General features: G+C 38.6%; 2 protein-coding genes across 8 annotated transcripts in view; both read left to right on the forward strand.

Moving 5' to 3' along the window:
* The window catches only part of ADGRG7 (adhesion G protein-coupled receptor G7), a 78,776-nt gene extending 76,462 nt beyond the window's left edge, over window positions 1-2,314 (forward strand). For both annotated transcript variants that reach the window (XM_036916509.2, XM_036916510.2), the window contains one exon: window positions 802-2,314. In XM_036916509.2, the coding sequence (XP_036772404.2) occupies window positions 802-1,062 (261 nt within the window). In that variant the 3' untranslated portion in view covers window positions 1,063-2,314. The remainder of the gene's footprint in view (window positions 1-801) is intronic.
* Window positions 2,315-10,491: 8,177 nt separating this feature from the next.
* TFG (trafficking from ER to golgi regulator) overlaps window positions 10,492-15,020 on the forward strand; it is a 29,927-nt gene continuing 25,398 nt past the window's right edge. For 2 of the 6 annotated variants that reach the window (XM_057502238.1, XM_057502232.1), the window contains exons 1-2: window positions 10,492-10,712; window positions 14,223-14,449. In XM_057502238.1, coding sequence (XP_057358221.1) covers window positions 14,266-14,449 — 184 coding nt within the window. In that variant the 5' untranslated portion in view covers window positions 10,492-10,712; window positions 14,223-14,265. The remainder of the gene's footprint in view (window positions 10,713-14,222; window positions 14,450-15,020) is intronic. The other 4 variants (XM_036916506.2, XM_036916508.2, XM_036916504.2 and 1 more) reach the window with 2 other exon arrangements.

Consider the following 15,020-nt stretch of genomic DNA (forward strand, 5'->3'; position numbering starts at 1 on the left):
GGGAGTTGTTTTTCATCTGAGGAATGTCTGGACATTTAAAGTCACTCTTGGCCTTTGAAACTTTATGTAATTAACTCTGTGAGTCTTTTCTGGCTCTCTGATTTTATTGATTAAATCTTTGAGTTCCTTCTAGTGGACTTTATTCTCTTTCCACCCCACTCATGTCTGTCTTTCTGTCTAACAGTTCCATGCTCCTCCCCTTATACTTTGCCCTGTGACCTCTTCTGTTTGGTTGTTCCTGAGTCATATCCTTTAAAATAAACAGATAATAGTAAGTAAAGCTCTTTCCTGAATCCTGCAAATCATTCTAGCTAATTTTCAAACCTGAAGTGAGAGGCAGATTATGGGAACAGCCCACTTGGTAGCCACATTGGACAAAAGTATGGGTAAGCCGGGACTGCCATCTGAAGTGATGGCAGTTTTGTGAGACTAAGCCCTTAGCCTGTGGAATCTGACACTAACTCTGGGTAGTTACTGTCAGAATTGAATTGTAGGACATTCAGTTGGTGTTAGCATTGTTTGGTATCAGAAGGAGGAAATCCTCTTAGGTATATATCCAACATTGACCTGAACTCAGGTCTTCTAACTCTACTACTAACATATATTCCTATAAGTGAGAACTTGCCACAATCCTCTTAGACAAAAAAAAAAAAAAAAAGTGCACAGCAGCTGCAGACTGGGAAACTCAAATTGGGTATTTGTTGTGTATGATAAAGTTTGGTGGCAAAGTGAAATAAAATCTCTTCCCTGATTCTGTATCTTACCACTTATCTAACATTAAACTTTTATTCTGTCTGCTAGGGATTGCAAATTTTTATCCTCTACACTGTCAGAACAAAAATCTTCCAGAGTGAAGCTTCCAAAGTGTTGAATTTGCTGTCATCATCCACTAGCAGAGTGAAGTCGCTGCCATCAGTGATCTCAGTGAGGCTGAGTGACAGGATGTATAATCTACTCTCATCATCTCCAGCCCTACGTGAATACTTTAGGTTGCTGGACCCATCTGTAGTTACTGAGGAAACAACATTGTCTGAAAGTGACCAAGCAAACACAAGCATCTAGAAAGTATAACTGTTGCCTTTTGTGGTCCTCTTTTTATTCAATTTGATGAGTTTTGCTTTTTCTGTTTTCTTCCTTAATTACCCAGTTCTCCCAGAAAGTCACCCATAATATATTTTGCTCAAGGTAAGAATTAGATAAAACCAGTTGTTTATTACCATCAGGGATAATGGATTCGGTAGTTTTTCTGTTTTTCAATAGATTCTTACCCAAATGAGATGAAGAATTCTACCCAGCATTCAAGATAATGTTATCATGCTCCTTACAACCTAAAGTCTATGTGACAAGCTTTGATAACAATGTAAAATCTAAAACAAATTCTTTTACAATTTATTAAAAATGATGTGAGGAGAAAAATGTAACTTCCTGAACAAAATGACTCCTGATTAACATTGCAAGTAGTTGCTTGTATGTGCCATACCTTGACCCGCTGTTATTTTAAATTTGTAGATGCTTGCTCAGACTTTCATTTCCAGTTAAGAATTCTGTATCAATGTAAGTTTTTGGAACAGGATTTTTTTTTTCTGTTAAGAAAATCAAACATGCTTTGTGACCAGGGGAATTGGCTTTGTAAGAAATCGTCAGTGAGAAATAGAAAGATTGGCTGGTTACTAAAGTCTCTAGGTGTTTCCTTCCAGTTCTTGATATATCTTCCCTTTTATTGATGAAATGACACTGAGACTCAAAAAATGAAAAGTTCGGCACAATCACCCCTTATGGCTTTTAAAAGACTGACATACTTACTCATGGAATATCAAACACTTGAATTATGAGTGGCTTCCTAAATAGAACACGATCCCCACTCTGGTGAGGAGCACTCCCTCTGGACTTAGGAGGTAATTAGTCTTTGAATTGCTCTGTTCTGTTTTGTCATAAGCTAGGCGGCTGCTGAGTACACTGAACAAAGGGACTAACAAATGTCATGTGGGCTGCAGAACCACATGACACCACATTCTCACCGCACCCTAAAGAGCATGTGTTTTTTAATAGAAATGATTGTAAATGACTGTTGAATTCCTGGGCAAGCCAATAACCTATTGCACTGTAGTGTAATTGAGTCCTTAGAAGATAATGGAAAAAAGTAAAGGGAAGAGGATAAAGAAGACAAGCAGTTCTCAGAGGTCAATGCTTTTAGTGGTCATATTATAGTGCTATCCCTAGATGGGGGCTGGACACTGGGGAAATTATAAGATGTGGTTGACCTACACTGTATCCTGAAATTTGTTCCATGCAGACTAAAATAAACCTTAAGTAAGGGCCAAAAAAAAACACCAAAGAGCTACTTTTAGCCTGAGGGTGGAGTATATATTCCTTTGGTGATTTAGTTTTCTTTGCACTTTTTTCAGCACCCTTGGGGGATTAGCAACCAAAATTCCATACAATTTCCTTGGAATGGCTGTACCACAAATGAGCGAACTCTACATGTGGAGGATAAGTCAGGCGGACAGCGATAGCCCTCTACGTGTCTTGAAATACTACCACTTGGAAATATTAAGCCTCTCCCTCATTCACTGGTCAGGAATCTTTTAGCTTAGTGGAAGTTTAGGTTAGGGATTAAAGAGAATTTAATAGCTCATTTAAAACCCAAGGACTGAGTTGATGTTAGGTAGGGGGACTGTATGTTTTGGTTTGCCTGGGCCAGTCCCAGTTTGTGCCTGTTGCCCTGAATTATGTATTACTAGTAGGCCCACTTACTTTCAGGTGTCCTGGTTTGGGACATAAAATGTATGATAACACTAACTTTAGGTCCAGAATTCCAATGCAAGGAATTTAAAGAATGTGTCAAAATTCTTTTTCTCTCCTGTGTTTGACTTCACCCTCAAACTAGGTTTCCAAGGTCGGAAATTGGCCATTGGCATACCTTTTCTCCTGCCCTGTAACCCTCTGTCAGTTCTCCCATAGGCTGCAGCGAGCCAGAAGCCAGCTGAGCCAGGAACCTGTGGGGCTCAGCCCCTGTGATACAGAGCAAATCAGGGGCAGGGAGAGGAAAGGACCAAAGAACTGCCTCACCTCTCTTGGTCATGTGCCCACAGGCATTATTTTCAGGGAATCTTGGTCTAGCCTGAGTCACATACCCACTGTGAAGGGAGGGATGGGGGATGACCTGGTTGATGGGATATCCCGGAGGGGAAAGAGGACAGTTACATCAATGATGGGATGTCAGCATCAAATTGTTGAAGTGCTTCCACTATACCTTCTGACAAAACACAAGTTATCTCATGGGAAAACAACCATTTTCAGGATCATCAGTCATTTCCCTTATGCTGAATGAGACTATTCGATCTTTGTCTGAGCAGGTTTAATGGGGTAAGGAAAGCAGTAATTATTTGGTGCACTGGAAGTTGTGGAGAGAGGATAGGGACTATAGGAGCCAAAGGGTGACTTAGAAAGAAAATTTCAGGCAAGGGAGACTCAGAGTTTTCTTCTTGTAGAACAGGTTTTCATGATGTTACCTGGGGCCAGGTTGCTGTGTCTGATTTATACTGTGTGGTAGCAGTGCCTTACTACAGCCTTTTTGGTTGTGGTAGCACAGTTTCTTCGGGGAACAAACCATGCTGACCTTTGGATTTCCTTTCCTGGGTCTTAATGGACAGTTTAGAGCTCACTGTTTAAGAGTCTGGATTTCCTTTTCTCTTACTCTTGAAATCTTCCCATTTGGAAATTTATCTTCCTTTTTTTTTCTGTTACCAGCAAAGGGAGATCATTCTCAAGCTAATCAGGGTGTCACTGTCTCATTCAGAAGAGCTTGACAGTGCCCACTGGATTATACCAACCTGTCTACTGCTGGAGTTCTCTGGCTCTGTGGAACCCCCTTAATATGACTCTGGGATCTTAAATACCTGGCTCCTTAGATGAGGTCCAAGACAGGATTAGGTTCTACCCAGGTGGAAGTGTGGAGGATAAGAGGGAAGGAGCCAGTTACTAAGAAAAGAAATACCTTCCTACTTAACATTTTAAAAATACTGTGCTAACCATGTCATGACAATTTTAGAAGGTATTCACAAGGTATGTTTTTCAAAAAATCAAAATCCATAATTCCTTACCCTATCAATAATGTGTTTTTCCATTTCCCTTATTCTCTTTGTTTGAATACATAAGAACTTAAATAACTATAATTATAGTAAATGAAATATTATTCTGATTTTCACTTACAATTACTCAGTCCTTATAATTGATTGCATAATATAGCACAAGTTACAAAGTTCTATTACTGGACATCTAGATCATTTCAATTTTTAATATTGTAGTGACACATGAATAATAAACTAGTATATATGTTTTTCCTTTTTTTAAAATTATTTACTTAAGATAAAATCTCAAGTCTAGGGTAAATGTGTCAAAAGAAAAGGACATTTGTTCAGATTCCTTGTATATATTACTATAATGCCTTGAAAACATTTCATTCATGTGTCAAAAATATTTGGAGAACCATATACATTTTTAATATATTTGTTTACTTTGCTATTTTATTTTTTAGTTACTTATATGTGTTGTCTTATCAACTGGGATATTGTTATTTTCTCTCATAAATTCATGTGAGTTCCTTTCTATTACAGTTATTAGCCCTTTAATCATTACATTTGGTAAAAATATTTTCCTAACTTACTGTTTTTCTCCCTTTTTTAATATAACAAAATGTTTACTCTGCATTTGATTCAAAACACCCCAAAGACTTATTGAGCTTTAGGATTTTTTGAATTTATATGTCCTCGTAAAGGCAGAGTATTTTTCATTTTATGGTAAGGAATATGTAAGGGACTATGTAGAAACTTTTAAAATGAAGAACAGGGACATAAATAACCATTCCAACTGAGGCCAACTGGATCATGTATGACAGACACATGGCATCTTGAGTAGGGTTCCATGATATTATTTTTCCCTCTCAAATGTTTTCTCTTTGTGTTCATCCACCTTTTCTTAAAAATAAAACACCAAATCTTGGAGAAGAGAGAGGAAGTTTTTTCTAGCAATTATCTATTAACACACACACACACACACTCAGAGAAATTCAAACAGTGTTATATATGTTTCATCTATATTACTTCACTTATAGGTAACCTATTAAAATATGTATCTGAAAAAATATGTATGTAAGTTGCTAAGAAACTGATTAAGGAAATCAGGAGGAAGGGAAAACAATCATAGGAACAAACAGTAAGAAGCCAGGGATGAGATTAGTACCCAAGGGAAGCATGTCATAGGGTCTTACATTTCTGCTAGGAGTGGGCCACAGGTTAGACCATAAGGTTCCTGACACCCAACATAAATAAGGAAACATCATCGCATAAGTCACATATGTCACTTAACAGTTAAACAAACATTTCTTGGGAAAAACACAGTTATTCTAACACTACTTGAAATTAGCATTAAGTATTCTTGAAACTGTCCACTTAGGTATGTTACTAAATGAGGGGGCAAATTTTTGAATGAACAGAATGGCACAGCAGTTGGAAACACAGCATATTGACATCCATGCTTGCCAGTTTGCTAAGTGCACACACTGAACAGTCATGTGTAACGTTCAGTGTTATTCCAAAGCAATACAATACTATACTTAAACATACACTTACTCTTTGACTCAGCAATTCCACAAGGTATTTCAAGAGAAAAGAAAACACATGTCCACACAAACCTTGTATAAAAATATTACTGTCAGTTTTATTCATTGTTTACAAAACTTGGAAATGACCAAATGCCATCAGCTGGTGAAAGCAAAAACAAAATGTGGTCTAGCCAAACAACCAAATACTATTCAGCAATAAAAAGAAGCATCTATTGGTACACACAACTGTGTGAATCTCAAAACCATTATGCTAAGTGAAAAAACCAGACTTAAAGAGGACATGATTCCATTTGCGGCATTCTAGAACAGGCAGAATTAATGCATAGTAGTAGAGCAGTCTTCAGCAACTCACTTGTTATACTGAAGTTTCCTGTGGTACTTTAAGTGTGTGTCTTTGTATATAGCATAGTATTGTGTGTAGTGAAAATGTTGGTAAAAATATTTTCCCCCAGTTTATTGTTTTCTCTCTGTTTAATAAAATAAAATGCTTACTCTGCATTTGATTAAAAAATATCTGAAAGGCTCATGGAGCAGTTAGCATTTTTTGAGTTTATATGTCTTCATACTGGAAGTGCATTTATTTAACTTTATAACCATATATTTATAAGAAATAAATAATAAATATAATAAAATTATGATAAATACAACTACATATTTAACTTGGTAAGAAACTGTTAAACAGTTTTCCAAAGTGGTTATACCATTTTATACTCCCAATAACAATATATGAACTTTGGAGTTAGTTTTCAAGTCCTGACTTGTGAATTATTTCAAAAAGTAGAAGTAGGTTATCCTTTTTGCAAGCTATCATGTTTCTGAAAAACTCCATTGCCTAATATATTAACCCTTTAACAAAGAAGAAGGAAAAAAAATAAAAGCAAAACATATGATCTGATGCTGTTATACAAACTATATTTTCCAGGGAACTATCGTCCAATCCTTATCTTCTAGAAAAGCTTTGTTACACGTGGAACTATGACATTGATAAGTTGCTGAACTTTGATATAAGCTGCTATGAAACCATTATATGATATCTGGACCTTTGCAATAACAAAAAAGGAAGATTGTTTTTTTCTGGCCACAGTAGTTACCAAGCAATTGCAGATTAGGGCACATTCTGGACTGGAAGTTGTGGTCCCGGCTACAAATTATATGACTTGAGGCAAGACATTTACCTCTGTGGGCATAAGTGTGAGGCTGTACCTCTGTACAGGTATGGGTAGGACTAGGTGAATTCTAAATTCCTACCAGCTCTAAAATTCTGTGACTAAATGCAGGCTGAAATTATTTTTATATTAACTTAAAATATTTTTCCTCTACCTTCCCTTTCTTCTCACAGTTATCCACTGTAATAAACTTGGTGTGTATCATTCTAGATTTAAGGAATACATATACAGTTGGCCTGTGAACAACACAGATTTGAGCTCTGTGGGTCCACTTATATGCAGATTATTTTAATAAATATATTGGAAAAATTTTTGGAGATTTTTGACAGTTTGAAAAAACATTTTCTCTAGTTTATTTTGTTGTAAGTATACAGTATATAATAATATAAATACAAATTACAATATTAATTGTCTGTGTTATTGATTAGGCTTCCAGTCAACAGTAGGCTGTTAGTAAAGTTTTTGGGGAGTTAAAAATTTTATGAGTACACCCCACTCCCTGTGTTGTTCATGGGTCAACTGTACACAAAATTATATACCCATGGAAATTCATAGTTGTGTGTGTGCTTTTTTTCCTTTTTTACCTAAAAGGTATAGGAAACTGATTCAGTGGTCCCCAGGCCCACCCCCAGGCTCAGTGACTCACTAGAAGCACTCTAGGATTCAGCATAGGATTGTATTCATGGCTATGATTTGTTATAGCAAATGATATAAAGGATAATTAGCAAAGGAAAATATGCATGGGGTGAAATCTGGAGGAAACCAGGCATAACTTTCCAAAAATTCTCTTTTGGTGCCATCACACTGGAGGTATTTAATTCCCTTAGCAATGAATTGTGATGACACATGTGAAATGCTGTCTACCAGGGAAACTCATTAGAGACTCAGTGCCCAGGCTTTTTATTTGGGGTTGGTCACAAAGGCACCTTCTGCTCGGTGTGGACCAAAATTCCAGATGACCAGAAAGCAAGTCTGTGTTCAGCATAAACCACATTGTATAGTTTAGGCAAAGTGCACTATTCTTATCAAAGAAATCCAAATTCCAGACACCAGCCATCAGCCAACCTTCAAGCAGGTCTTTCTAAGGATAATAGTCTCAGATTGGTATGTTAACTCTTTTCTGCACAGCAACACAACTTTGGGAAACTTGTTTTTTTCACTCAATAAAATATCTTTGAGATCTAATATGTTTCTTTTATTTGCTTTTTAGTCATTTACTTGAAAATAACACATTAAAGATATCCATGATCTCATGTGCAAGGGTTACTCTGCTATCTTAGAAATAGAATTGTTGAGCAACATAGGGTTTGGTATTTAAATATTACCATACCACCCTTAAAATAGTTTGTATCAATTTACTCTCCCATAATGAAGTATGAATATCTATTGTCATATCAGCCCTGTTTAATTATGCATTTGTATGGAGGGAGTAAAAGCAGGATCATTGGCACAATGTTAGATATGCAAGAACCTCCAAGTGTGCACAATTTGACTTGACATACATGATTTCTAGAATCTGATATTTGGGTTTCTTAAAGAGCTGAAAAAAATTATTCTTAATCAAATGAAAAGTTGTGAGATATCCTTGCACACCTTGTGGCATTAGTCTTTCAACCTAAACTGACAAAGTGCACAGTGGTAACTCAGCACTGTCTCTAGGAGACATAAATAAAGAAAAGTGAACAATTTTAAATTACTCAGAGATAAAATCCTATACTGCTAGGAAACTAGGAACTCACCAGTGATGGGAGCTTTCTGTTTCTAAAATCTTGTCCTATAAAATGGTGGGGAGCTTAGTTTTCATTCTGTCATTCAGTAAGTATGTACTGAATACCTAGGTGGTGCCAGACTCTAAGGAAGCAAAAATCCAGGAAGCGCTGCCTTTATTAAGCGATTTATCTGAAGAGAGGTCAGATATAAAGCCCCATGGTAAGACAAAAACATTTTAGGGTCTCACTGGATGTGCCACTGGTAAGACAGACTGAAGTATTTTGCTTAGCTGGTGCTCAGAATGACTCACTGAGAGGTACATAGTAAGAATATTATTCTTTTTCCTTCAATAGCTGTTATTGTTATTACTGTTCCTGTAACATGCCCATGGCTACTGATGATACAGGTCTCTGTACTTAGGCTCCCAATAAATGCAGATGATAACTGACAATGGAGCAATAATATGAATTTAACCAGTTACCACCCTTACCAAGAACAGTAATTTTTGGTATGAATGTGGAGGAGAGACTGACCTGACCAACTGGCCCCTATTTAGTTCTCATGAGTTTCCCCTTTTTAGTTCTCTTATTTAGCCAACTGCCACCACAACAAAGTCGATACTGGGTAGGGACATAACTTCTCCTTTGAAATTCTCACCCAAGAAGGAAGTTACATACTTTCCTTTATTCCCTTGTGGGTAGCTGAGATGATTGAACTTTTTAAAATGACTTATACTAACTGCAAAAGGAGAACATGATGAAATACAGGTTTCATCTAACTTGCTTACAAGACTCTTGGTCTTTGTCCCATTTCCCATCCAGTCTGAGAATCCCCCTTTTTTATTTTTAGGATTTTCCCCCCTTTTCCTTGAGAAGTTTTCAGCTACACAGACTTTCACAGAGAAAGAACAGGTAGTGAGTTTACTGACTCTCTCAAAACCACAGTACAGCTCTAACCTTTCTTCAGATGTCTGGGAAACAAGGAAAGTAACCTTTGGATGTTGCAGCTCATTTCTCACCTCAAAATAACCTTTGAATTAGAACCTTGCTATGGGCAGGTCAGAGGTATTTCCTTACAATATTTCTCCTTTCTGCACATATTTCCAACTTTCACATTTCTGATTCAAGGCTATTTTTGGTGATCATCTAAAACCAAATCCACGTTGACATAGGACAGAGGACCAGGTGAACATGAAGGTCAGTTTACTCTGGTTCAGTACCTTTCTAAGCACCCCACAAGAAAGAGAGTGTTTTCTAAGAACACTTTAATAAAGGTGTGCTTACTTAGAGAATTCCTAGAAAAATCCTCTTAATGGCTTGATTGATGTTTATCCAAATAAATGTGACCATAAGTGCTTAGTAAGTGATAATTATATGATAACTTGCCTTTTGGGGTTCATTAATAAAAGGCCAAAGTAACTAATATCATTGTTTACACATACGTATCAAGAAACTATTCTTGGTAAGGGAAGTAACTCGTTAAATTCAAGTTATCACTCTAATGCATTTATCACCTAAATTTACTAGGAGCCTTTACACACTCAGACGTTTGTCCTTTCTCGTAAACGCTACTGGAAATTCCTTGCTCACAAACTGATTCATCCCCATTCCCAGCATAGCTTGGAAAAGAGTAGGCGCCCAATAATGAATGAATGAGTTTGCAGAAGGAAGGCGGCAAAGCGTTAGTTTTTTCAAAATATGACTAGGAGAACTGAACTATAATGGTGAAAAAACAAAAGCAAAAAAACCTAAATTTGGATAAATGCCCACTATTAACAGGCTCTCAGAATCCAGAGCAGCAAACCACGCCCACTCTGTGGAGAAACACAGGCTTTCAGGAAAACCGGAAATGCTTGGTCACTCTCTGCGCATGCATGCATCCATTCGGCTCTCGCTCACTCACAGCTGGTCGGCTGGGCGCCTCCGCCGCTGCGCATGCGTTTTGGGTTGGCCTGCTGGGTGTAAGGCGGAGCGAAGGGGAGATATTTTTCTTGTTCCCGCCCCTCTTGTTCCCGACCTGCCACGTACTGGGCCCGAGCTCTCGCTGGGCTTGGTGGGTCCGCGCGATTGGACAGGGCCTGCGCGAGCCTGCGAGCGAGGTGCGGCGGCCACGGAGGACAGCCGAGTGGGCCTTGGCCTCAGCCTCTCCCGTACGCTGCAGAGCCCGGCTGCGGAGACCCGCGGAGGGGCGGCAGGGACGGCCTTGGCGAGCTGGTATGGCGGCTTGTTACGGGGGCGCGGCCGCTCTGTAGGACCGCGGGCCGGGAGACCGGGAAGCTCTCGCTGGGAGGGCCTCGCTCGAATCCGCAGGCGCCGGGCGGCCGTGGGAAGGGGTTGGGGCCAGGCGAGGCTCTGCGTGCGTGAGGCGAGGCCGCGGAGAGGGCCGGGAGGGGTCCCTCAGGCCACGGTGGCGGGAGGCGGGTTTCGTGCGGGTTCTGGAGGCCGGGGCTGTCTGGGCCAGCAAGTGCTCTCGAGCCGATTCCTTCTGGCTCCAGGGGTCGGACTGCCAGAGGGGGAGGAGGGGTGCTTCAGGAGGCTTGGGGTGGTCGGGCGCCCAACTCCTAGAGAGACCTGGAAGGGTGAGAAGGGTAGGGAATGGCACCCATGGGAATAAATTGATTAGGGTCACTTAGGAGGAACCTCGTTACTCGGCTATGTTGGTGCTTAATCCAGCGCCATCCCGAGGCCCAACCCAGTTTCATAGTGATGATAGTTAACTTTTAAGAGATAACTTTGCTAGGCACTGTACTAAGTATTTCAGATATATGATAACATTTAATCATTACAGATATCCAAATTTAGATATTGCCATGTTGCATATAATGGAAGTGAGGCATTGCGAAGCATTTTTCTAAGGTCACACAGCTAGTAGTGGGAATTTTTACCATCTTGCTACATTGCCTGTGGTCAGGCCGGATTTGAGAATCCTTGGGTTTTTTGGAATAACCTAGGATATTACCAAGGATTTCTTTAAGGAAATTGCTACCCTCTGGAGGTGCCTAAGTTAGGTCCCTCTGAATTTTAGCAGGCCTTGTACCCACAAGGTTAGTGGAGCTGGCAGTTTGGCCTTTGAGTCCAGGCCTCCTGGTTCAAGAGGCAGGCCTTTTATGTGTCCTTGGACATGTCACTTTATTCTCCAGTGCTTATCCTGTTGGAAGGTTTCATAAGTTACTGACTGTCGTTTCTGGACTTAAGAGGGAGTGGGGCAAGAACAAGATGGGAGAAGAAAATGCTTTAAGGACCTCACCAGCAGTCTTGGCAACAAGTATTTCATACCAGTCTTTACTTTGTGACAAGTTAGAGAGAAAGGATCTGAATTCTACTGAATTCCTTCTGTTTTTTCCACTGCAAGGAAAAATTTTGTGGGTACCCTTAGTTTTGTTACACTTGACAGGCTGATACCTTGAGCTGGGGACAACTTTATCAAACTGGGGACAACCTTAGGAAAAAAGCCCTGGTTCCTGGTCATAGGGAATTTATAGTCCATGAGAAACACAAAGGAATAAGTGAATTTGCAGGCCAATATGGCAGATACAAAGTAAAAGAGAATTATGGTCTCAGATCCATTGGCACTGAGCAGCAATTCCCCCATAATAAAAAAAGACATGCAATCAATTATATTCCATTTTGGAAGTTTCTTTTAATTGTATGTCTGTTGTGAGGAGTCACTTCTAACTATACAAAGAAGGTGCAGTGTGATGGCCTGACTTAGGAACTGGCCTCATAGTATAGCTTTTTTCTCCCAACCCTTTATCAGAAATTTATTATTCCTCATCCATCTGTTGTTCAGGAAACAAGTTAGTTGGAAGGACACAGGGCATTCACATGAAGCATATAAGGGCATTTATATGTAATTTCATGAAACAAGTTTTCATGAAAACTTCAAGTATTCGAAAGTTTGATGTGTTGGGGGCAGGTGAGGTGCTTCTAGCCCATAGAAAAAAGATTTGTACAGAAGTATGAAAACCAAGTATGTTAATGAAATTACACATTTGCGAGGAGAAAAAAAAAGCTGCCAGTAGTAAAGTATGAGGTTGGAACCAGAATGTGGCCAGGAGGAGATTGTAAGGCATTTCAAAGAGCCTGAGAGATCATTTGCTTGGGGAAGGAGGAGGAAGGAGTTGTTGCTAGGGAAAGCTCAATGGTTATAGATAATGTATTCAAGAACTTTTTGGTCTTGAAGACATAGGCCTTGAGAAGAAGAGGTTTTAACACATTATTTTGTAGTAAGCATATTCTCTGTTGTCATACAATATTTAAATTACTAGAGACTTCAGACGTTGTGGATTTAGGATTACAAAGTCATTACAGGGTAATCACAGCAAATAACCTGAAATAAGAGTAAAATAAAACTCAAGAGGGGAAAATTCTATAGCAGATTAATATTTAATGGCTAGTTCTCTGATGCTGTCTTATTTCAGTGTGCAGTCTAATCATACATACCTACTCAGGTCTTGAGAGGGGGTGTGTTACGGAATATGTAGAGACAATAACAAGTGGACAGTCTTGTTTGGAAGCTTAGGAGGTTATCACTCATCCTTTCTCCTCAAGTTCCCAAAATATGAAAATTAGAGCAAGTACTCATGAGGTCTTTCTTATTTTAGAGAAAAAAATTTGAGACTCTAGTGTTCACACATACTTTTCAGTTAAAATTTAGTTATAAGCTAATGGAGTTTAGGAGCCAGTATTTGTCCCTTCATTTAAAAACTATTGAATAACTATCATGTAGCAGGCAGTGTTTTAGGCTCTTGGAATACAGCAGACAAAACCATTTACTGCCCTACTTTCTAATGGAAGAGACAATAAAAATAAATTTTTAATACCTGGTATGACAGGTACTTTGAAAAAAATAAAGTAGGGTAAGAAAGTGACAGAGGGGCCATTTTAGGTTAGATGGTTAGGGAAAGCCTAGGAAATGAACATTTGATCAGGGATCTGACTCATGAAAGGGGTGTGAAAAAGGCTTTGGACTGGGAGCAGCAAGTGCAAAGCCTCCAGTATTGGTGTAGCAGGAAGCCAGGGAGAGAGGTAGGAAACGAGGTTATATACTTGGCCAGGGTCCAGAGGCCAAATAATGACCTTGTAGTTCTGGCTTTTACTCAGAGTGAGATGGGACTCCATTGGGAGATTTTGCGCAGAGTGACATTGATTTTAATTGATAGGATAACTCTGCTGTGTTGAGAATATATTAAAAGTGGGCAAAGGTATAAAAGCAGGCCTACCAGTTAGGACTCTTTTGCAATAATGCAGGCAAGAGGTGATGGTGGCTTGGATCAAGTTGATAGAGGTGAAAGTGCTGAAGTGATTAGATTCTCGAGAGATTTTTAAAGGTAGTGGCAACCAATTTAGGTTGGCAGTTTGCTGGAAGTAAACTGAGGAAAAGAGGAACTAAGATTTTAGTCTTAGTCACTAATTGAGATGGTGAAGACTACAGGAGAAGCAGATTTTGGGAGGAGATCAGGAATTTGTTTTTATACACATTAAGTTTGAAATCTAAATGGTAATGTCAGAGAAGTTAAATATTTGGGTAGGATAATAGACAAAAATAATAAAGCTTATTTTCTTATTCACTTATAACTTATATTAAAGTTATCTCCAGACCGTTTTAACATGAATATGGCAACTTTGCAACAGTGATTCTCATGACAGCCAGAATTTCTTAGATCTTTGTAGTAGCTTTGCTTGCTTTTAAGACATGCTTATTCATCAAAACCATTTTATCAGTCTTTCTTTAGAGTTGTCTATATAGAACATCCTGGAGTCTACCATGAATGGACAGTTGGACCTAAGTGGGAAGCTAATCATCAAAGCTCAACTTGGAGAGGATATTCGACGAATTCCCATTCATAATGAAGATATTACTTATGATGAACTAGTGCTAATGATGCAAAGAGTTTTCAGAGGAAAACTTCTGAGTAATGATGAGGTTACAATAAAGTATAAAGATGAAGGTAAGCGTGTTTCTAAAGTTATTTTTTGCAGTCTATGTTACTTTGCCTATTTTTTATTGAATTATCTCAGTATAAAAATACTTTTCATTTCCCATGGTAATTGAGGGCCCATTTTCTTTTATTTAATGGGATGTTCATGTACTTATACTTCTTATATAAGTCAAAAATAGCTGAGTGATTTATTATTAGAAGGGAGTTTTAGTGATAGAAGACTTCCACATATATTTTTACAAGTATTTTTTTTCTCTTTGACCTGTGTAATTCTGGCTTCCTTTTTGTATTTGAAGCTAAACTTTCACTCATATTTCCCAAAGTGAAAGGAATATCAGTAAGTACTGAAAGAAGAAGGTTTTCATTGTCAACTAGGTATAGGAAAGCTGCTTTAAACAAAGACAAATATGTGTCTTTACTGCAAGAATTTTCAGAGCATGTAATATGCTGATAAACGCTGTCAGTTTATAGTGTGCAGTGATCCCAGGCTCATTTGACCACTAAGCAGTTTTTATGGTGCTGGGTTTTACATGACAAATGTTTCATGTTTCATCAGATACGCAGTGGCAGTATTATAGAT

Source organism: Manis pentadactyla, chromosome 1, assembly GCF_030020395.1.
Source record: "Manis pentadactyla isolate mManPen7 chromosome 1, mManPen7.hap1, whole genome shotgun sequence".
Classification (NCBI taxonomy): Eukaryota; Metazoa; Chordata; class Mammalia; order Pholidota; family Manidae; genus Manis; species Manis pentadactyla.